The 21,888-nt window shown below is 41.8% G+C and overlaps 1 protein-coding gene across 1 annotated transcript in view; it reads right to left on the bottom strand.

Moving 5' to 3' along the window:
- The window catches only part of LOC103123677 (zinc finger protein 791-like), a 45,574-nt gene that overhangs the window by 17,055 nt on the left and 6,631 nt on the right, over positions 1 to 21,888 (bottom strand). Inside the window, 2 exon segments of the mRNA XM_060182088.1 lie at positions 8,021 to 8,152; positions 9,651 to 9,757. Of these exon segments, the coding sequence (XP_060038071.1) occupies positions 8,021 to 8,035 (15 nt within the window). The 5' untranslated portion in view covers positions 8,036 to 8,152; positions 9,651 to 9,757.

Raw genomic sequence — 21,888 nt, 5'->3', positions numbered from 1 at the left:
ACAAAGGAAAACCCATAAGATTAGCAGCAGACTTCTCCATACAAACACTACAGGCCAGAAGAGAATGGCAAGATATCTATCGAGTGCTCAATGAGAAAGGCTTTCAGCCAAGAATACTATATCCTGCTAGACTGTCATTCAGACTAGATGGAAGCATCAAAACCTTCTCAGACAAGCAACAGTTGAAGGAAGCAACCATCACCAAGCCTGCCTTGAAAGAAGTTCTGAAAGGTTTCCTATAAACAACCAGACCACCACAAATAGAACATATATCAAAACACTCTAAAAGTCTACAAGAATGGCGTTAAAATATCTTCAATCTTTGATATCAATAAATGTGAATGGCCTGAATTCACCTATTAAAAGACACAGAGTAGGAAGATGGATCAGAAAACACAACCCAACAATATGTTGTCTACAGGAAACTCACCTAACGCAACAAGACAAACACAGACTTAAAGTGAAAGGATGGAAAACTATCATTCAAGCCAATGGCCCACAAAAAAGGGCAGGAACAGCTATTCTCATATCTGACATGATAGACTTTAAAATAGATAAGATTAAAAGAGATAGGAATGGACACTACTTAATGCTCAGAGGATCAGTCAATCAAGAGGACTTAACAATTATTAATATCTATGCACCCAATGAGAAGCCATCTAAATACATCAAACTTCTACTGAAAGAGCTACAGCAATATATTAACAGTAACACAATCATAGTAGGGGACTTCAACACCCCACTATCTCAACTTGACAGATCATCCAGGAAGAAAATCAGTAAAGACATAATGGAGCTAAATGAAGAGATAGATAACCTAGAACTATTGGACATTTTCAGAGTCATTCAGAGCAAGTTGTGGTATATATACACAATGGAATACTACTCAGCTGTAAAAAATGGTGACTTCACTGTTTTCAGCCGATCTTGGATGGACCTTGAAAAAATCATGTTGAGTGAAATAAGTCAGAAACAGAAGGATGAATATGGGATGATCTCACTCTCAGGCCGAAGTTGAAAAACAAGATTAGAAAAGAAAACACAAGTCGAACCTGAAATGGAATTCGAGTATTACACCAAAGTAAAAGACTCTGGGGTGGGTGGGTGGGTGGGGAGAATACAGGTCCATGAAAAATGATGAATGAAATAGTGGGGGTTTTATTGCTAAATGGGAATCTGGGGAATGTTATGCATGTAAAAAAAAAAAAAAGAAGAAGAAGTAGAAACGCAAAGCAGAAATTGACTGAGTTTGGAGTATGGCACCAAAGTAAGAAAGCAGAAGTACACTAGAGTTTGCAGTGAGTACCTCCCTAATACTTCCTCTCCACTTTTCCAAGCTTTGGGTCCATGATTGCTCAACAATTTGTTTGGCTTTGTATGTTAACTCTCTTTTCAGTCACCAGGTTCCAGATATCATCAGGATGCCGGCCAGACTTCCCTGGATTGAAGACACCACCAATGTGTCCTGGAGCTCAGCTTCCCCAGAGACCCATCCTACTAGGGAAAGAGAGAGGCAGACTGGGAGTATGGACCGACCAGTCAACGCCCATGTTCAGCGAGGAAGCAATTACAGAAGCCAGACCTTCTACCTTCTGCAACCCTCAATGGACCCTGGGTCCATGCTCCCAGAGGGATAGAGAATGGGAAAGCTATTGGGGGAGGGGGTGGGATATGGAGATTGGGCGGTGGGAATTGTGTGGAGTTGTACCCCTCCTACCCTATGGTTTTGTTAATTAATCCTTTCTTAAATAAAAAAAATAATAAAAATAAAAAAAAGAATTAAAAAAAAAAGAAAGAAAGAGGCCCAGAGGTGAGACAGTGAGTGGGTGCTGAACTTAAAAGCATGAGGTCTCAAGTTCAATTCCTGTTATTCCATATGCCAGATGTGGTGAAGTAGTGATGAAGGTTTCTTTCTTTTTTTTTCTTTTTTGCCTCCAGGGTTATTCTAGGGCTCTGTACGAATCCACTGCTCCTGGAGGCTATTTCTCCCCCTTTCTGTTGCCCTTGTTTTATTGTTGTTGTGATTATTATTCTTGTTGTTATTGATGTTGGATAGGACAGAGAGAATTGGAGAGAGAGGGTAAGACAGAGAGAAGGAGAGAAAGACAGACATCAGCAGACCTGCTTCACCACTTGTGAAGCGACCCTCCTGCAGGTGGGGAGCCAGGGGATCGAACTGGGTGCCTTACTCTTGTCCTTGCCTTTAGGTCCTGTGTGCTTAACCTGCGGTGCTACTGCCCGGCTCCCGATAGTTTCATTCTTTCTCTGTCCCTCTTCCTTCCCTTTTGAATGACTCTATTTCTATAGAAACTATAAAAAATTTACACACAAAGAAACTAATGGTGTTGGGGGTCAGGCTGTAGCTCAGCGGGGTAAGCGTACAGGGCAAGAAACCAGGACCGACTTAAGGATCCCGGTTGCAGCCCCCAGCTCCTCAGGGCAACAAAAAGGAAAATAAATAAATAAACGTTAAAAAAAAAAAAAGGTGTCCACCTAGGACAAAAATCACCAGAAATAATCAATAACTTCACAGGTGGTGAAGCAGGTCTGCAGGTGTCTATCTTTCTCCCCCCCCCCCCCGTCTTCTCTCCATTTCTCTCTGTCCTATCTGTCCAACAACAATTACAGGAATGACAAAAATAACAATAACCATAACGATTAAAAAAAAACAATAAGGGTAACAAAAAGGAAAATAAATAAATAAACATTAAAAAAAGTTTTAAAAAATGGTGTGCACCAGGGACAAAAATCACCAGAAATAATCAATAACTTCACAGGTGGTGAAGCAGGTCTGCAGGTGACTTTCTCTCTCCCCCTCTGTCTTCCCCTCCTCTCTCGATTTCTCTCTGTCCTATCCAACAATGATAGCAATAACACAACAATAATAACCACAATGATAAACAACAAGGGCAACAAGAGGGGGAAACAATTAGTGTAGAAATAAGAAGCACGTGTTGGGGCTGGGGGTAGACAGCATAATGGCTTTGCAATGAGACTCCCATCCATACCTGAGGCTCCAAGAAGTCTGTGTTGGTACGCAGGGGTTAAAACAGTGGATTTAAAAGCATGAGATCCTGAATCTGATCCCTGGCATCTCATGTGTCACAGAGATGTTCTAGTTCTCTCTCAAAAATGGATAAATACATATATATTTTTTATTTTGCTTCCTCCTTTGACCTTCTCATGACTGTCCTTGGGTTAATTAATTTCAATGTTTAGATCCTGAACTCCTTTTGTGGTAGTGCTAATATAAGTTAGAGGTGGACAGTGAAATGAATGTACCAGAAAATATTTATACCTATGCATACCACTAGCAGGTGCTGTGAATATATATCTCCTCAATAAGGAAAAATCTAAAGTCAAGATCACAAACCAGTCTCAATTTAATTCTGTTAACTACATATGTTTGAATACTATGCACACACAATTTTTTAAAGTATTTTATTTATTTATTTATGAGAAATGATAGGAAAGAGAAAAAGAACCACACATCACTCAGGTACATGTGCTGCCAGGGTTTGAACTCAGGACCTCATGCTTGAGAGTCCAATACTTTATCCACTGTGCCAACGCCTGGATCAGAACAGAAAAATTCTTTTTAAGAGATAAATTTGAAAAATTATGGGCGGGGATAGATAGCATAATGGTTATGCAAAGAGACTCTCATGCCTGAGGCTCCGAAGTCCCAGGTTCAATCCCCGACACCACCATAAGCCAGAGCTAAGCAGTGCTCTGGTGTTGCTCTCTGTCTCTCTCTCTGCATCTCTCTCAAAAATAAAATAAATACTTAAAACATTTTTAAAAAATAGTTATTAAAATATAAATAGTTATTAAAATAAATGACAGTCATAAGGCAAACAATACTGTTTGCTATGGATTAGAAAAATTACCAACATTGGGAGTCGGGCGGTAGCGCAGTGGGTTAAGCGCAGGTGGCACAAAGCGCAATGACCGGCATTAAGAATACCGGTTCGAGCCCCCGGCTCCCCACCTGCTGGGGAGTCACTTCACAAGCAGTGAAGCCGGTCTGCAAGTGTCTATCTTTCTCTCCTCCTCTCTCTCTTCCCCTCCTCTCTCCATTTCTCGATGTCCTATCCAACAACAACATCAATAACTACAATAAAACAGTAAGGGCAACAAATAAATAAATATATTTTAAATAAATATATATTTTAATAACTATTTTTTAAATAAATAAATACATATTTTTTTTTAAAAAGAAAAATTATCAACACCAAATGACCATTTTAGGAAAGTGATACATAGGCAACACACAGTGGTACGCCAAGCTAAGCACACATAGTGTTATATACAAGAACGTACACAAGGACCCAGGTCGAGCTCCCACTCCCCACCTGCAGTGGGCACATTTCACAAGTGGTGAAGCAGGGCTGCGGATGTCTATCTTTCTCTCTCCTTCTCTATCTCTCTCCCTCACGCCTCTCAATTTCTCTTTGTCCTATCAAATAAAATGAAGAAAGGAAGAAAAAGAGAAAGAAAGGGAGAAACAAAGGACAGGGAGTTGGGCGGTGGCACAGCAGGTTAAGAGCAGGTGGCACAAAGCGCAGGGACTGGAGTCAGGATCCTGGTTCGAGCCCCCGGCTCCCCACCTGCAGGGGAGTTGCTTCACAGGCGGTGAAGCAGGTCTACAGGTGTCTATCTTTCCTACTCTCTGTTTTCCCCTCTTCTCTCCATTTTTCTCTGTCCTATCCAACAACGACATCAATAAAACAAGAGCATCAAAAAGGGAATAAATATTTAAAAAAGAAAGAAAGAGAGAAAGGAGAAAGAAATGTCTGCCAAGAACAGTGGATCAAACTGGCACAAAGCCCCAGTGACTGGAGGCAAAAAAAATTAATTAAAAAATTATATATACACACACATATATATGCGTGCACACACACAAATTGTATGCAGTCCCAATTCAAATAACTATAAACTTGTTTAAAGTAACAGAGCGAATGCTGTGCATTAGGAGGACGAAGTCTCCACAGTAAATGATGCTGAGTGTGTATATTCATCACATGTGGAAGAAAAAAAACATAGGACACTCTGTGTAAAGTCAAAATGAGCAGACACTTTGAGGTTAGACAAGTAAACATGAAACACAGGAGAGATCAGCAGTAGCACAGTAAATAATGTCTTATTTGGAAATGTCTTCACAGAATTGAGCTCCACTGCAAGGATAACAAAAGAAGAAAGGAACCACTGAGATTATATCAAACTTGAGTCACTTGTCACAACAAAAAGAGCTATGAAAAATAAAGCATTTTCAACTGTTGCATTCCAAAATTAGATATGATTTTTTTTCCTGCCATCAGGATTATTGCTGGGAATCAGAACCGGCACTGATGGCTTCAAGCAGGGTTTTCCTCTTTTTCTTCCTATTTTTAATTCAGTAGGAAAGAGATAAATTGGGAGGGAATAGGACAGAGAGAGAGGGAGAGACTCCTGCAGACCTACTTCACTGCTTGTTATCATTCCCCATAGAAGTGGGGAAAGGCGCTTAAAATTGGGTTCCTGTACATGGTAAGTTATTTGCCTAACTGGGTGCAGCATCACTCACCCCCTCAAGATAAGAATTCTTCATCCCGGGGTCGGGTGGTGGTGCCCCTGGTTGAGCGCACATATTTCGATGCTCAAGGAGCTGGGTTTGAGCCCCCAGTCCCCACCTGCAGGGGGAAAGCTTTGCGAGTGGTGAAGTAGGGCTGCAGGTGTCTCTCTGTCTCTCTCGCTCTCTATCACCTCCTTCCCTCTTGATTTCTGGTTGTCTCTAGTGAAGCAGGGCTGCAGGTGTCTCTCTGTCTCTCTCGCTATCAAATCCTTCCCTCTCGACTTCTGGCTATCTCTGGTGAAGCAGGACTACAGGTATCTCTCTGTCTCTCTCGCTCTCTATCACCTCCTTCTCTCTCAATTTCTGGCTGTCTCTATCCAGTCAATAAATAAAGATAATAAAATCATTAAAAAAAAAAAAAGAATTCTTCATCCCACACAGACTTCTGGGGCAGAGAAATAGAAGTCTTTGGGTATAAGAAATTATGTTCTACTGAACTTAATTACTCCTGGTGGAATAATTTTACTTATTTCCTATTTCCTATAGAGGGCAAGAGAAAAGAAACAGTAAAGAAACCTCAGTGACACTCTTGAAGTTTCCTCTTCATAACCCGATGGGGTTCCAGGGGTTGAAACTGGATATCTGAGTATGACACTCAAAAATTCCTTAATAGGGGGAACTGCTGGTGGCATACCAGATTGAGTGCACGCTACAATGCCCGAGGACCTAGGTTCAAGCCCCTGATCCCCACCTGCATAGAGAAAGCTTTGCAAGTAGTAAAACGTTGTTGAAGGTGCCTCTCTCTCTCTCTATTACTCCCTTCCCTCTCAATTTCTGGCTGTCTCTAGCAAATAAGTAAGTAAAAATCATATATGGGAGTCGGGTGGTAGCGCAGTGGATTATACACACGCGGTGCGAAGTGCAAGAACCAGCGTAAGGATCCAGGTTCAAGCCCCGGATCCCCACCTGCAGGGGAGTCGCTTCACAGGCAGTGAAGCAGGTCTACAGGAGTCTTTTTTCCTCTCCTCCCTCTGCCTTTCCCTCCTCTCTCTACTTCTCTCTGTCCTATCCAACAACAACATCAATATTAACTACAACAATAAAACAACAAGGGCAACAAAAGGGAATAAATAAATTTTTTTTTTAATTATAAATAGAAAAATTATATATATATATTTTTTTCTTTTTTGCCTCCAGGATTATGGCTGGGACTCGGTGTCTGCACTTGGAATCCACTGCTCCTGGAGGCTATTTTTTCCCCTTTGTTGCCCTTGTTGTATATCCTTGTTGTTATTACTATTGTTGCTAATGCTTTCGATGTTGTTGGATAGGACAGAGAGAAACTGAGAGGGGAGGAGAATACAGAGAGTGGGAGAGAGAAAGATAGACACCTGCAGACCTGCTTAATCGCTTGTGAAGCGACCCCCTTGGAGGTGGGGAGTTGGGGGTTTGAACTGGGATCCTTGAGCCGGTCCTTGCGCTTCGCACCATGTGTGCTAAACCCGCTGTGCTACCACCCGGCCCCATTTTAATTCTTTACCAGGGTCTTCATGTGGCACACAGTTGAGGGCATACATTATCACCTGTGAGATTCCAGGTTTAAGTCTTATCCCCCCAACACCTGCAGGGGGAAGTGTCACAGATGAAGGAACAGTGCTGCAGGTGTTTCTCCTTCTCCTTCACTTTCTCTGCCTCCTCTTCTTCTCATGTCTATCCATATCTGTACCTATATATCATGGCAGCAAAGACTGGTGACAGTATGCAGACACTGAGTCGCAGTGCTAATCCTGGTGGGAAAATAAGTGTTTTTTAAAATTTATTTTTTTCCCCTTTTGTTGCCCTTGTTTATCATTATTATTGTTATTGCTGTTGTTGTTGTTGGATAGGACAGAGAGAAATGGAGAGAGGAGGGGAAGACAGAGAAGGGGAGAGAAAGACAGACACCTGCAGACCTGCTTCACTGCCAGTGAAGTGAACCCCCTGCAGGTGGGAAGCCGGGGCTCGAACCAGGATCTTTTCGCCAGTCCTTGTGCTTTTTTGAGCCACATGCGCTTAACCCGCTGTGCTACCGCCCAGCTCCTGAAAAATAAGTTTTTAAAGAAGTGACTGGAAAGGGAAACATGCAGGAAATTCAGAAGTAGTGAAATAAACATTTATAATGTAAAATATACTTATAAATTAAAACACAACTTGGTGGTGGCGTACCTGGTCGAGCGCACATGTTACAGTGTGCAAGGACCCAGGTTCGAGCCCCTGGTCCCCACCTGCAGGGGGAAAGCTTCACAAGTGGTGAAGCAATGCTGCAGGTGTCCCTCTGTCTCTCTCCCTCTCTGTCACCTCCTTTCCTCTCAATTTCTGACTGCCTCTATATAACAGATAAAGATAAAAAGAATTTTATAAAAAAAAATTAAACACAACTTGTTCAGGAGGAAAAAGACAAAATCAGATGAGCAGCATGTCACTTACCTGAGAAACTGCCATTCTTTCCCCTTTCTCTCAATTTCTTTTCAGGCCAGAAAATGAAGCGAAATCACAGCAGGTGTTGGAGCCTCTGACTTACATCCACCAGCAAGGCCTCTTTGCTTGGCAGCACTGCACCTACAGGGCAGACACTGCAATGCATAGAAGGCCCAATACCCTATCCTTCCAAACTGAAGAGAAAAGATTTAGGAACAAACCCCTTGGGGCCCACTTAGTGAGTTATCTTGTAGATCAGGTCCTTCTCAAAGCCTACACATTTTAGTAAAGACATGAAAATTCCCCAGGTAAAGAATATAAACCCACTGTGGGTAGTACTCTCGTGTCTGTATTCCATACCTCAGCAGATTAAAATGTGAACAATCAAATGGTATATATTGATTGATAACCACAAACTAGAATGTAACCAATCAAATTGGATCTTTCATTTTAACTTCCCAGTACAGAATGTAGCCAATCCATTCACACATTTTGTTTTGTATTCATTTGTATCTTAGTAGTTGAGGATGTAACCAATCAAAACACTCCTTTCGGGAGCTGGGTGGTAGCGCAGCAGGTTAAGCACACATGGCACAAAGGATCCCAATTAGAGCCCCCGGCTTCCCACCTGCAGGAGGTCGCTTCGCAAGCGGTGAAGCAGGTCTGCAGGTGTCTATCTTTTTTTCCTCTTCTCTGTCTTCCCCATCTCTCTCCATTTCTCTCTGTCCTATCCAACAACAACAGCTATGACAATAACAACTACAACAAGGGCAACAAAATGGGAAAAGTAGCCTCTAGGAGCAGTGGATTCCTAGTGCAGGCACCAGAGACCCAGCAGTAACCCTGGAGGCAAAAAGCACTCCCTTTCTAAAACCACCCTGTAACCAATCAGCTCACACAGAGACCAGTTTGAAGAGGTTATAAGAAGCCTTCTTTATTTTATTTATTTATTTTTTATAAGAGGCCTTCTGAACTGGCACACTCAGTCAGGTGTGGGGAAAAAGCCACTTGGCTCTGCTGGTGCAATAAACATACCTCCTTGCCCTCCCTGCAGCCTCAGTCTCGTGCTTTGGAGTTGTAACTCCTTAGAGTGAGCTCTGCCTTTTTAAGTGGTTCTGCCAACGGAACCATTGGAGCTCAGAGCCTCAGGCTTCTCGGGCATGAAGGTCATTCATACAGCTGTTATGTTATCTCCCGGGCCCAGCGTGAACTCTTTCCTCCTCTTTCTCATGTCCCTCAAGCAGAGGACCAAGACTGCTAGTATTTTCTCCCATTAACTATGTAGGAAGACAGGCTAATCCTGGGGTACTTATCTAGACAGATCCTTAGTTAAGGCCAGAACAATGGGAGTGAGAACAATGCAAAACTGTACAGGCTGGGGGGGGGGGGGGGCGGGGGAGAGGCTTTAACAGCTTCCACTAAAAGAAACAGAAAGGAATGGGGTGATAGCATCATGGTTTTGCAAAAGACCTTCATGCCTAAGGTTCAGAGGTCTAGGATTCAATCCCTAGCACCACCAGAAGCTAGAGGTGTGAGCTATGATCTGGTAAAAAACAAACAAACAAACAAACAACAAAAATAGGAGGAGGAGGAGGAAAGAGGAGAGAAGAACAGGAGAGAAATCCTTATTTCCACTTACTGAAATGCCAGGGTCCAGTCAGGGCCAATCAATCTGGGCTTCACTGGACACAGTGAGAGACTGCTAACAGGGTGCTCACAACACATGGAACCTCCAACCTGTGTGTCCTGTGTGGGGTGAATCAGTCAGTCAGTAATGCCCCAACCAAAGCCAAGGACTGTGATACAGATGCAACAGAAAGTAGACTAGAAAGTAGATAAGAAGTAGAAAAATGGGAGGGGGCCAGGTAGTGGGGCACCGGGTTGAGCGTACATGTTACAGTGCCTAAGGACCCTGGTTCGAGCCCCTGGTCCCCACCTGCAGGCGGAAAGCTTCATGAGTGGTGAAGCAGGACTGCAGGTGTCTCTCTATCTCTCTCTCCCCCCTCCATTTCTGACTATCTCTATCCAATAAATAAATACACATAATAAAAAATTTAAAAAATTAAAAAAGAATTAGAAAAATGGGGAAGTTGGGTGGTAGCGCAGTGGGTTAAGCACAGGTGGCGCAAGGACCAGCATAATGATCCTGGTTCGAGTCCCTGGCTCCCCACCTGCAGGGGAGTCACTTCATAGGTGGTGAAGCAGGTCGGCAGGTGTCTGTCTTTCTTCCCCTCCTCTGTCTTCCCCTCCTCTCTCCATTTCTCTCTGTCCTACCCAATAGCAACGACATCAATAACAACAATAATAATTACAACAATAAAACAATAAGGGCAACAAAAGAGAATAAGTAAATAAATAAATATAAAAAATGCTGTGCCCTCCACTTAGCTGACGCTGCCATCATTGTCATTATACTCTGACCTTTTTCTATGCCACTGAGGACATCAACACCCATCTGCTCCCAAATTTAAAAATAGGCATCACCATCACAAATTCTTTTTACAGATAATATAATTCATCAGAGAACATTTCAATTTTGTTTTCAGGATGGAATCAAGACTGTCCCCCTACTTATAAACTACTAGGTGGATGATGGATCATGGATTACTATGAACTATGCTGTCACTATTTCAGTATACAAACCGAAAATTTTAGCAGATATTGGGCCTCTCATGGAATTCACAAAAGTCCACAGGTAACATAATTGTACATTCTAGAAAAAAATTTTAAAAATAAAGTCCCAGAGACTTTTCTTGTTAAAGAGAATCAATGAATCTGGAGGTAGCATCTCCTGAAGAATTATCAAAAGACCCTGTCAGTTCTTCTACTTTCTAATTACTTTTTAGATGTATGTGTTAATTTTATAGGAGGGAGAAAGCAGAACACTGCACAGATCTGCCATGGGCAGTACCAGGGGGTCATATTTGGTGCTTCAACTATGGCAAGGAGTATATCTCCAAGTGAGATATCTGACTTATGATTGATTAGAGTAAGATTATTAACTGACAAAAAAAGTAAGTAAAGGAACTAGTTATAGATTTGGATGGTCAACCCAGATTCTTTATATATATTTGTTTATTTATTATTGACTCCCTATAAAGGAGTCATAAGTTGCCCTTGTTGTTTTATTGTTGTAGTTATTATTGAGGTCGTTTTTGTTTGGTTGGACAGAAAGAAATGGAGAGAGGAGGGGAAGACAGAGAGGGGAGAGAAAGACACCTGCAGACCTGCTTCACTGCCTGTGAAGTGACTCCCCTGCAGGTGGGGAGCCGGGGGCTCGAACCCAGATCCTTACTCCGATCCTTGCGCTTTGCGCCACGTGCGCTTAACCTGCTGTGCTACTGCCCGACTCCCTTTATTTTTTCTTTTTATTTATTTTTTTCCTTTTGTTGCCCTTGTTTTTTTATTGTTGTTGTAGTTATTATTGTTGTAGTTACTAATGTCGTCGTTGTTAGGACAGAGAGAAATGGAGAGGAGGGGAAGCCAGAGTGGGAGAGAGGAAGACACCTGCAGACCTGCTTCACCACCTGTGAAGTGACTCCCCTGCAGGTGGGGAGCAGCAGGATAGAACCGGGATCCTTATGCCTGTCCCTGCGCTTTGCAACACGTGCGCTTAATCCACTGTACTACCGCCTGACTCCCAACCTAGATTCTTAATCAGGAGAAATTTACCTCCCAGCTGATTTTAATGTCCTTTTCTGAAAATTGGCAACTGTGTGCCTTACTGAAAATGCTCACTCTAAAGAGAACTTATCATCATAGGATATAAACGTATCAGGCTAAGTCTAGTTGTCTGTAAGTGGCCTATACTGAGATTGCATAATGCAAGGACCCGCATAAGGATCCCAGTTCGAGCCTCTGGCTCCCCACCTGCAGGAGAGTCACTTCACAAGTGGTGAAGCAGGTCTGCAGGTGTCTATCCTTCTCTCCTCCTCTGTCTTCCCTTCCTCTGTCCATTTCTCTCTGTCCTATCTAACAATGACGACATCAATAACAACAACAATAATAACTACAACAACAATAAAAAACAAGGGCAACAAAAGAGAAAGTAAATAAATAAATATAAAAAAATTTTTTTAAATATTCCCACCATTAGTTGAGATCTCATTACACCCAAATCATTATTTATATTCCCTGTCAATGTGTAAATGAGCCTTCTGAGGTCTACCAGGATACAAAACTTTTTGTTTCTTTTCTTTTTTTTTTTAAATAATCTTTATTTACTTGTTGGATAGAGACAGCCAGAAATTGAGAAAGGGCAATAAACTGAGAGACAGATACACACCAGCAACACTGCTTCACCAATCACAATGCTTTCTCCCTGCAGGTGGGGACCAGGGACTTGAATCTGGGCCCTTGCACATTGTAACATGTGTACTCAATCAGATGTGCCACCACCCGGCCTCAGATACAAAACTTTCCGTCTCTGCATTTTCTGCCAGCTAACATATTTTAAACAAATCAGGATTCAGGTGGTGGCTCACCTGCTTGAACACATATGTTACAATGCACGAAGGACCCAGGTTCAGGTCCCCAGTCTCCACCTGCAGAAAGAACGCTTTGCGAGTGGTGAAGCAGTGCCGCAGGCGTCTCTGTCTCACTTTCTCTCTAACTCTCCTTTTCCTTTTGATTTATGAATGTCCCTATCCAATAAATAAGTGGGGTACTTTTTTTAATATTTATTTTATTTATTTATTCCCTTTTGTTGCCCTTGTTGTTTTATTGTTGTAGTTATTATTGTTGTTGTCGTTGTTGGATAGGACAGAGAGAAATGGAGAGAGGAGGGGAAGACAGAGAGGAGGAGAGAAAGATAGACACCTGCAGACCTGCTTCACCGCCTGTGAAGCGACTCCCCTGCAGGTGGGGAACTGGGTTCGAACCGGGATCCTTATGCCGGTCCTTGTGCTTTGTGCCACCTGCGCTAAACCCGCTGTGCTACAGCCCGACTCCCGTGGGGTATTTTTTTTTTTTAAGATTTTTGTTTATTTATTCATGAGAAAGACAAGAGCAGAGAAAGATCCAGACATCACTCTGGAACATGTGCAGCCACCGATTGAACTCTGAACCTCATTGTGAAGAAGCCAAAGCTTTATCTACAGCGCCACCTCCTGGACCACGGTAAGATTTTTTTTTTTAGAAGTCAATGATGTCCTCATTACCATGTATAAGGACCTAGGTTCAAGTCCCCCATCCCCACCTGCAAGGATTAAGTTACACAAGCCATGAAGCAATCTTGTAGGTGTCTCTCTCTGTCTCTCTTTCCCCCTCACTATCTTCCCATCACTTATCTATTTCTCTCTGTCCTATGAAGGGAAAAAAAAGAACTATTAAATATGTATTTATTTTGCTAGAGCATTGCACAGCTGGTGCCTACAATCGTAAGAAGGAGTGAACCTGGGTCTTTCGCTCCTTAGTCATGAGTGTCATGTTGCATAAGCATTATGCCATTTATGAGCACCCTGTAAATATTTATTTAAAGAGAGAGAAAGCAAGACTAAAGACCATGAGATTCAAGGAGAAATGTTAAAAAAAAAAAGTCATGCTACCATAATATAATTATATATTGAAATAGGAGTGAACCTGGGCCTTTGGATCCTCAGGCATGAGTGTCATGTTGTATAACCATTATGGTATTTATGAGCACCCTTTACATATTTTCTTAGTAGGGCACCAAAGTAAAAATCTCTGGGTTTAGGGCGAGGGCAGAAGTTTGGCTTCACTGGTGGGAGTGAATGGGATATGGAATGGGACACTGACTTTTGGTGGTGGGGATGGTGTTTATGTACACTCCTATTAATTTGTAGTCATATAAATCACTAATTAATATGAGAGGGGGAAAATTGATTGAACGTCTCAAACTTTTTAATGCACAGATCATAGGCTGAGTCTTTGATATGTTGATTCTCTTAAAAGCTTAGAGCAGGGGAGTCGGGCGGTGGCACAGTGGGTTAAGCGCAGGTGGCGCAAAGCTCAAGGACTGGACTAAGGATCCCAGTTCGAGCCCCCAGCTCCCCACCTGCAGGGGAGTCACTCCACAGGCAGTGAAGCAGGTCTGCAGGTGTCTATCTTTCTCTCCTCCTCTCTGTCTTCCCCTCCTCTCTCCATTTCTCTCTGTCCTATCCAACAACAATGATATCAATAGCCACAACAATGTTAAACAACAACGGCAACAAAAGAGAAAATAAATTTGAAAAAAAACTATTAAAAAAAAAGTTTAGACCAGGGACAACAGAAGCCACTGGTGGCATAGCTATATAAAAATATTGTCAAAGGACATAAATTATGGTGATGTTGTGTATGATACAGCAAATCCTAACCAAGGGAATTTCAGAGTTAACCCAATTGCCAAAGAATGTGATTATAGCAAAACTATCTACTGTCTTCTTAAACCCCAAGATAGCAGGAATCTCCCGCTTCCTCTATAGAGCCTATATTTCCCCCAGTCCTAGAACCACTAGATGGGGCTCACTTTCCTCCATGCTTCTCTCAGTTCATACCAAATGATATTGCATCCACCAATCCCAACTTAATCAATGCAACGAGTACCACCTCAACACGCTTCACTGCAGACTGTGTCCAGAGACATCAGGCATGGAGTGTCAACCCTTCACCCTCATTACTCGGGTGAGACCTTTCCTTTCATAGGATACTCAAATTCCATTCCAGGAGGTTCACTTCCTAACCAAGTCCCAAATCCTAGATATAGACCAGGTCCCGTGAGATGGAGCATATGTTCACATGTATCCATAAATTAGGGCAAAATACATACCTGAAAGCAAAAGTACACAATAGTCTGCAGTGAATCAGTATAAAGTTCATAATGAAATAGAATCTATTTAGACTTAGATAACCTCCTCACCTACCTTCTATTATACTTTGTACACTCACTCCAAAGCTAACCTTATCAAAACAAGGACTGCAAAAGCTGAATAAGGGCAAGAGACTGGCATACTTTAATGATGACTCTTTAGTCACTATCAGGCCACCCCATCAGCTGGGGCCCTAATTGGGGAGTCCAGAGATTCCCAAACAGACATGATGGGCCTAGACCTCGAATAAATCCCTTTCTCCATTGTTACCGGTCATATATATATATTTTCCCTTGTGTTGCCCTTGTTTATCATTGTTGTTATTGTTATCATTGTTGTTGGATAGGACAGAGAGAAATGGAGAGAGATGGGGAAGATAGAGAGGGGGAGAGAAAGAGAGACACCTGCAGACTGGCTTCACCGCCTGAGAAGTGACTCCCCTGCAGGTGCGGAGCCAAGGGCTCGAACTGGGATCCTTATGCTGGTCCTTGCGCTTTGCACCACCTGTGCTTAACCCACTGCGCTACGCCTGACTCCCTATGACTGGTCATTTCTATCAGGAACAACACAATAGAACTCTTTGTGGGCCCCCATAGGACCTTGCCCTCAACTTGAATCAACAACAGTAGAGAATGTTTTATCCTCTGAAGGGAGGCTGGACAACATACTCTATGTTCCACCTGAGGAAGATGTGTCCTGGAATTGGGGCAGCTTGGAACGTTCCTATTCATAACCACAGAATGTGAGCTCAGATCTATAGGAATGCAGAAGTCACATAGCATCCTCAGCTGAATATGGGCTACAGATTAGATCAAATCGATGGGGTTTACAGTGAACAATATTTATACCCCTTTCCCATATTTGGGAGCTACTCTCTTCCCTGATATAGCTTTCTGGTCCTTTTCCAGCCATGACATCAATCTCTCCAGACAATAACTTGGATCCACCTGCATGTCAGATTTTAGGCTCAGGAAAAAAAAAAAAACTAGTATAGCCATGGGCCCTTTGGAATATAACTAAAATAGGCCTACTAGCTATCTACAAAACAGAGACACCCACCCCCCAACTCTTCATCAGCACTATTCCAGCCTTTAGGTTCATGATTAGTCAACAACTTGTTTGGCTTTATATGTTAACTCTCTTTCAGCCGCCAGGTTCCAGATGCTAGTATGATGCCAACCAGACTTCCCTGGACAGACAACCCCACCTGGAGCCCTGCTTACCCAGTGCCCTGCCCCACTAGAAAAAGAGAGAGACAGGCTGGGAATATAAATTGACCTGTTAATGCCCATGTTCATCGGGGAAGCAATTACAGAAGCCATGCCTTCCACTTTCTGCACCCCATAATGACGCTGGGTCCATACTCCCAGAGGGATAAAGAATAGGAAAGCTATCAGGGGAGGGGATGGGATACGGAGTTCTAATGGTGGGAATTGTGTGGAGTTGTATCCCTCTTATCCTATGGTTTAGTCAATGTTTCCTTTTTATAAATAAAAAAAATTAAAATTCTTAAAGAGAGAGAACCAAAGACAATAGACTATGAGATTTCAGGAGAAATATTTTTTAAAAATATTTCTTAAAAGCCCATTCTACCATAAGATAGTTATATATTGAAATAGGTTCTGGAAATTCATAGGATAGAAGGTTGCACTGTTTGATAATTCAGGTTGTGCTGTGAGAATTAAAAGTATACAACTCAGGTGAGCTAGAAAGGAAGTGTAGGGTGAGCCAAGGAACCAGCCTAGATAAGTTATCTCAGGTGAACTACAGAGGTTTCTAATGGAGGGAATGGGGCACAGAGCTCTGGTTGTGGGAGCTATATGGAATTATTCTGTTATTTTTTTTATATTTATTTACTTTCCGTTTTGTTGCCCTTGCTGTCTTTTTTTTAATTGTTGTTATAATTATTGTTGTTGGAGTTACACTACTATTATCTTACAATTTTGTTATCTCTCTCTTTTTTTTTTTTAACCAGAGCACTGTTCAGCTCTGGCTTATGGTGGTGCGGGGGATTGAACCTGGGACTTTGGAGCTTCAGGCATGAGAGTCTGTTTGCATATAACCATTATGCTATCTACCCTTGTTTTCTCTTTTTAAAAATAATAATTAATTAATTTACTTATTTATTAATGAGGAAGATAGGAGAGAGAAGGAAAGAACCAGTTATCACTCTGGTACATGTGACACATGTACAGCAGGCATTGAACTTGTGACCTCATGCTTGAGTGTCCAGTGTGCCACCTCCAAGATCACTTACCTTAGAATTTTCTACATCAATATTTAATCACTAATAAAAGAGAAATTAAATTTAAAAAATTAAGTCACTGAAAATGCATTGTATTAAAAGAGAATACAATACATACTAAGAGCTTAATGGTGTAAGTACTCACATATATCTCAATGGTCACCTCATACATTGGTGACTGGTGGAATTGGGCCTATTTGTTTTCATAAAGCACATGGACAAATAACTACCCAGGTGATGTGACACATGGAATTTATATTTTTCAGTTCTATTTGCAAAATGTGTATGTTAAAATATTATTATTATTATCATTATAATTAGTATTGCCTCCATGGTTATTGCTGGCTTTGGGGTCAGCAGTATAAATAAATGCACTGTCTCTCTTTCTTGCTATTTTCTCTACCCCTCTGGATTTCTCTGTCTATACCCAACAAATAAATAGAAAAATAAATAATATATTAAAAAAGAAAACATTTAAGAAATAAAATTGAAAGTGCTAGAATAACATTTACATTTGATGTAATTACAATTACATCAACCCAGATATTTAGTCAGAATAAAATATACTTCCGGGGGGGGGGGGGAGTCGGGTGGTAGCGCAGGGGGTTAAGAGCACGTGGGGCAAAGGCATAAGGATCCCAGTTCAAGCACCCAGCTCCTCACCTGCAGGGGAGTCACTTCACAGGCAGTGAAGCAGGTCTGCAGGTATCTATCTTTCTCTCCCCCTCTCTGTCTTAAATGAAAGATCATTCAACACAATTTAAGAAAATCAATGAACATGAGATTGCTAAAGAAATCATGCTAGGGGTTGGGGTAGTTAGCATAACGGTTATACAAAGAGCCTCTCATGCCTGAGGCTCCAAAGTCCCAGGTTCAATCCCAACACTTCCTTATGCCAGAGCTCAGCAGTACTCTGGGAAAAATAACTATGGAATAAATTATGAAATAGGTTTTTGAAAATTCATAGGTTAGAGGGCTGAATTATTTAATATAATGTAGGTTATGCTGTGATAATAAAAAGAATGCAATACATACTAAAAGTTTAATAGTGTATTTATGTTTAAATCACTGGTCTCATCTAGCATTAGTTGCTGGATGGAGTGGGAACTATTTCTCTTCATAAAGCACATGGAAAAATAATAACCATCCAGGTGATATGACACCAGAAGCTCCTACTTTCTCCAGATTCTTTGACAAAATAAGTATATTAAAATATCATATTTTGGGAGTCGGGAGGTAGTGCAGCGGGTTAAGCACACGTGGCGCAAAGTGCAAGGACCGACATAAGGATCCCGGTTCAAGCCCCCAGCTCCCTACCTGCAGGGGAGGCGCTTCACAGGTGGTGAAGCAGGTCTGCAGGTATCTGTCTTTCTCTCTCCCTCTCTGTCTTTCCCTCCTCTCTCCATTTCTTTCTGTCCTTTCCAACAACAATAATATCAATAACAATAATAACTACAACAATGAAATACAAGGGCAACAAAAGGGAATAAATAAATATAAAAATAAAATAAAATGTTTTTCCTCTATGCTTTTAAGTATTGACTTTATCTAGTAACATTTACTTTTGAAAAGCCAGCTTACGATAAAGCATGATTTTATATGTGTCTAAAGTAAAACAATATCTCCTTTTTAAAAAAATATCTATTTATTTTCTCTTTTGTTTCCCTTGTTTTTAATTGTTGTAGTAGTTATTATTGTTGTTGTTATTGATGTCATTGTTCAATAGGACAGAGAGAAATTGAGAGAGGAGGGGAAGACAGACAGGAGGAGAGAAAGATAGACACCTGCAGACCTGCTTCACCGTTTGCGAAGCTACCCCCCTAGAGGTGAAGAGCTGGGGGCGCAAACTGGATCCTTATGTGCCAGTCCTTGCACTTTGCGCTACGTGCACTTAACCCGCTGGCCCAACCCCTCACCCTCATTTTTTTCTTTAACCAGAGCACTGCTCAGCTCTGGCTTAAGGTGGTGCAGGAGACTGAACCTGGGACTTTGGAACCTCAGGCATGAGAGTCTCTTTACATAACCATTATGCTATCTACCCAAGACCACTATTATCTTTATATATTAGATAGAGACAGTCAGAAATTGAGAGAGAAAGGGGAGATAGAGAGGAAGACAGACAGAAAGACACCTACATCATTGCTGCACCACTTGCTAAGCTATCCCACTGCAGGTAGGGACTGAAGGTTTGAACATAGGTTCCTGTGCATTGTAACATGTGTTCTCAACCAGTTTATTTTTTCAACATACTTCACAACAAGATTTCTTTACTTTTACACAAACCTGAGTAACTCTTGGTCATACAGTCCTCTTGATGATTTAGCCATTCGCTGTCAAACTTTTATAGAGTTGTCAGATCATACGCATGGAAGCTAAACATGGGGGCTAAACAGTAGTGCACTGGGTTAAGCGTATATCGTGTGAAGCACAAGGTTACTTGCATAAGGATCCAAGTTTGTGCCCCTGGCTCAACACCTGCAGTGTGTGTGGGGGGTCACCTCACAAGTGGTGAAGCAGGTCTGTAGAAGTCTCTCCTCCTCCCTTCTCAATTTCTCTCTGTCCTATCCAATAAAAATGGAAAATGACCACCAGGAGCTGTGGATTCATAGTGTTGGCAGCAAGCCCCAGCAATAGCCTTGGAGAAAGAAAAAAAAGATGACATCTTCTGCAAATTCCATGAAACTCCACAATAGATCCCTTCCTCAATAAAAAAATTTTTAAAAAAAGACTTTGCTAATGCCTTTCTCTTGATCTGTGATGAAGGAACACTTTAAATATGTGCACATCACTAATTAAGAATTTTTCAACATAGAGGCCAGGTGGAGGTACACCTGGTTGAGTGGCCATGTTACAATGCACTCCTAGCCCCCAGTTTCCACCTGCAGAAGGAAAACTTCATGAGTGGTAAAGCAGTACTGCAGGTATCTCTCTGTCTCCCCCTTTCTCTCAATTTCTCTCTGTCTTTATCAAATAAATAAAGATAATAAAATTTTTTAAAAAAGAAGAAATAGGGAAGTCAGGCAGTAGCGCAGCAGGTTAAGCGCAGGTGGCGCAAAGTGCAAAGACTGGAATAAGGATCCTGGTTCGAGTCCCTGGCTCTCCACCTGCAGGGGGTTCGCTTCACAGGTGGTGAAGCAGGTCTGCAGGTGTCTATCTTTCTCTCCCCATCTCTGTCTTCCCCTCCTCTCTCCATTTCTTTCTGTCCTATCCAACAATGACAATATCAACAACAACAATAATAACTACAACAATAAAACAACAAAGGCAACAAAAGGAAATGAATCAATATATTTTTTTAATTTTTTTAAAAAAGAAGAAAGAAATTTTCAACCTATATACAAGAAGACCTGGATTGAGAGAAAGAAGAGGCAGTTGTGAGAAGCAAGAAAGTGTGTTCAAATTAAGCTTGAACTTAATTCAAGATTTCATTTCATGGCTTTGCTGGGGCTTTGTGTTTGCATGAGTACACCACTTGTGGAAGATTATTTGTTTCCTATTTCACAGAGAGAGAGTGAAGGACAAAAAAGAGAAGCAGAGGCATTACTGGATCACTACACTGCTCATGAACGATCCCCTTTTTATGCTGCCTGTGGGGCTCAAAGGCATAAAACAGGGTCTCGGGCGGCTGGGGTTTGGTGTGCCTTGTTGAGCACATATTACAGTGAAAGACCTGGCTTTAAGCCCCCTGTTCCCACCTACAGCAGAAAACTTCACTAGTGGTGAAGCAATACTGCAAGTTTCACTCTCTATCTCCCTGTCTATCTCCCACTTTGCTCTCACTTCCCCTCTGACTTTATCTAAGAATAAATAAGAAAATATATATATAAAGGAGAAACAGGGTCATGGAAAAATGTGCCTTATCCTATGTGAGGCTGAGGAGAGCTCTCTAAAATATTTCCTTCTTTTTAAGTAGGTGGAGTTATAGGTAAGCCAGTCCAATTTGAAGCAGAAATAAACATTTACAATTTAAAATGCCTCCCATTCAGGAGAAAAAGGAGACACAGCCTCTGACCTGGATAGGTTACTTACCTGCAGAAATGCCAATTCCTCCTCCTCCTCTGACTTCCTTTTCAGGCCAGAAGATGAACTGTAATCACAGCAGCACCTTGAGAACAGGCTTTAAATCCACCAGCACAGCTTTTTCACCTACAGGTAGGATATTATAAAGCACAAAAGATCCATCTTTCAAGTCCTGAAGTGGAAAAGCAGATGAATATAGCTTATGATTCCCCTATGCTTAACATGCCTTCTAGCAAATTAGGAAGTGCAGCTGCCTTCTCCCTCCACATTCCTAACCAGGACAACTCAAGGCCACCGTGTGCTAAGATGAAGACAGCGAGGGAGGAATCCTCTGGAAGAAACAGACCAGACTCGCATGTCTAGCTGGCAGCAGAACATAGGATTATGTGCCTGTATTGTGTCAATGTAAAACAGTGGCCTTGTCTGCATTTGTGTAACAGGGATGTAAAACCCTATATAAACTTGCACCATTCCTTTGTTTTCCACAGAGAATTTCCTGGAGCTGAAGTAGAAAAACATATGAATAAGTGGTCGGATCAGTGGTGCAGTGGATAAAGCATTGGACTCTCAAGCAAGAGGTCCTGAGTTTGATCCCTGGCAGCACATGTACGAGAGTGATGTCTGATTCTTTCTCTCTCTTCTCCTCTCTTTCTCATTAATAAACACATAAAATCTTTAAAAAAAAAAAAAAAAGGAAAAGAAAAATAGATGAATAATTGGCACAGGCACCACCATGTGAGCTGCTTGACAAGGTACCAGCTTCACAGGAAGTTCAGCACGGCTAGACTCTCCAGGCCAAACTG

This window comes from Erinaceus europaeus, chromosome 23 (genome assembly GCF_950295315.1).
Source record: "Erinaceus europaeus chromosome 23, mEriEur2.1, whole genome shotgun sequence".
NCBI classification, from domain to species: Eukaryota; Metazoa; Chordata; class Mammalia; order Eulipotyphla; family Erinaceidae; genus Erinaceus; species Erinaceus europaeus.
The sequence above is the reverse complement of the archived record's forward strand: the minus strand, read 5'-3'. Positions and strand labels throughout refer to the sequence as shown.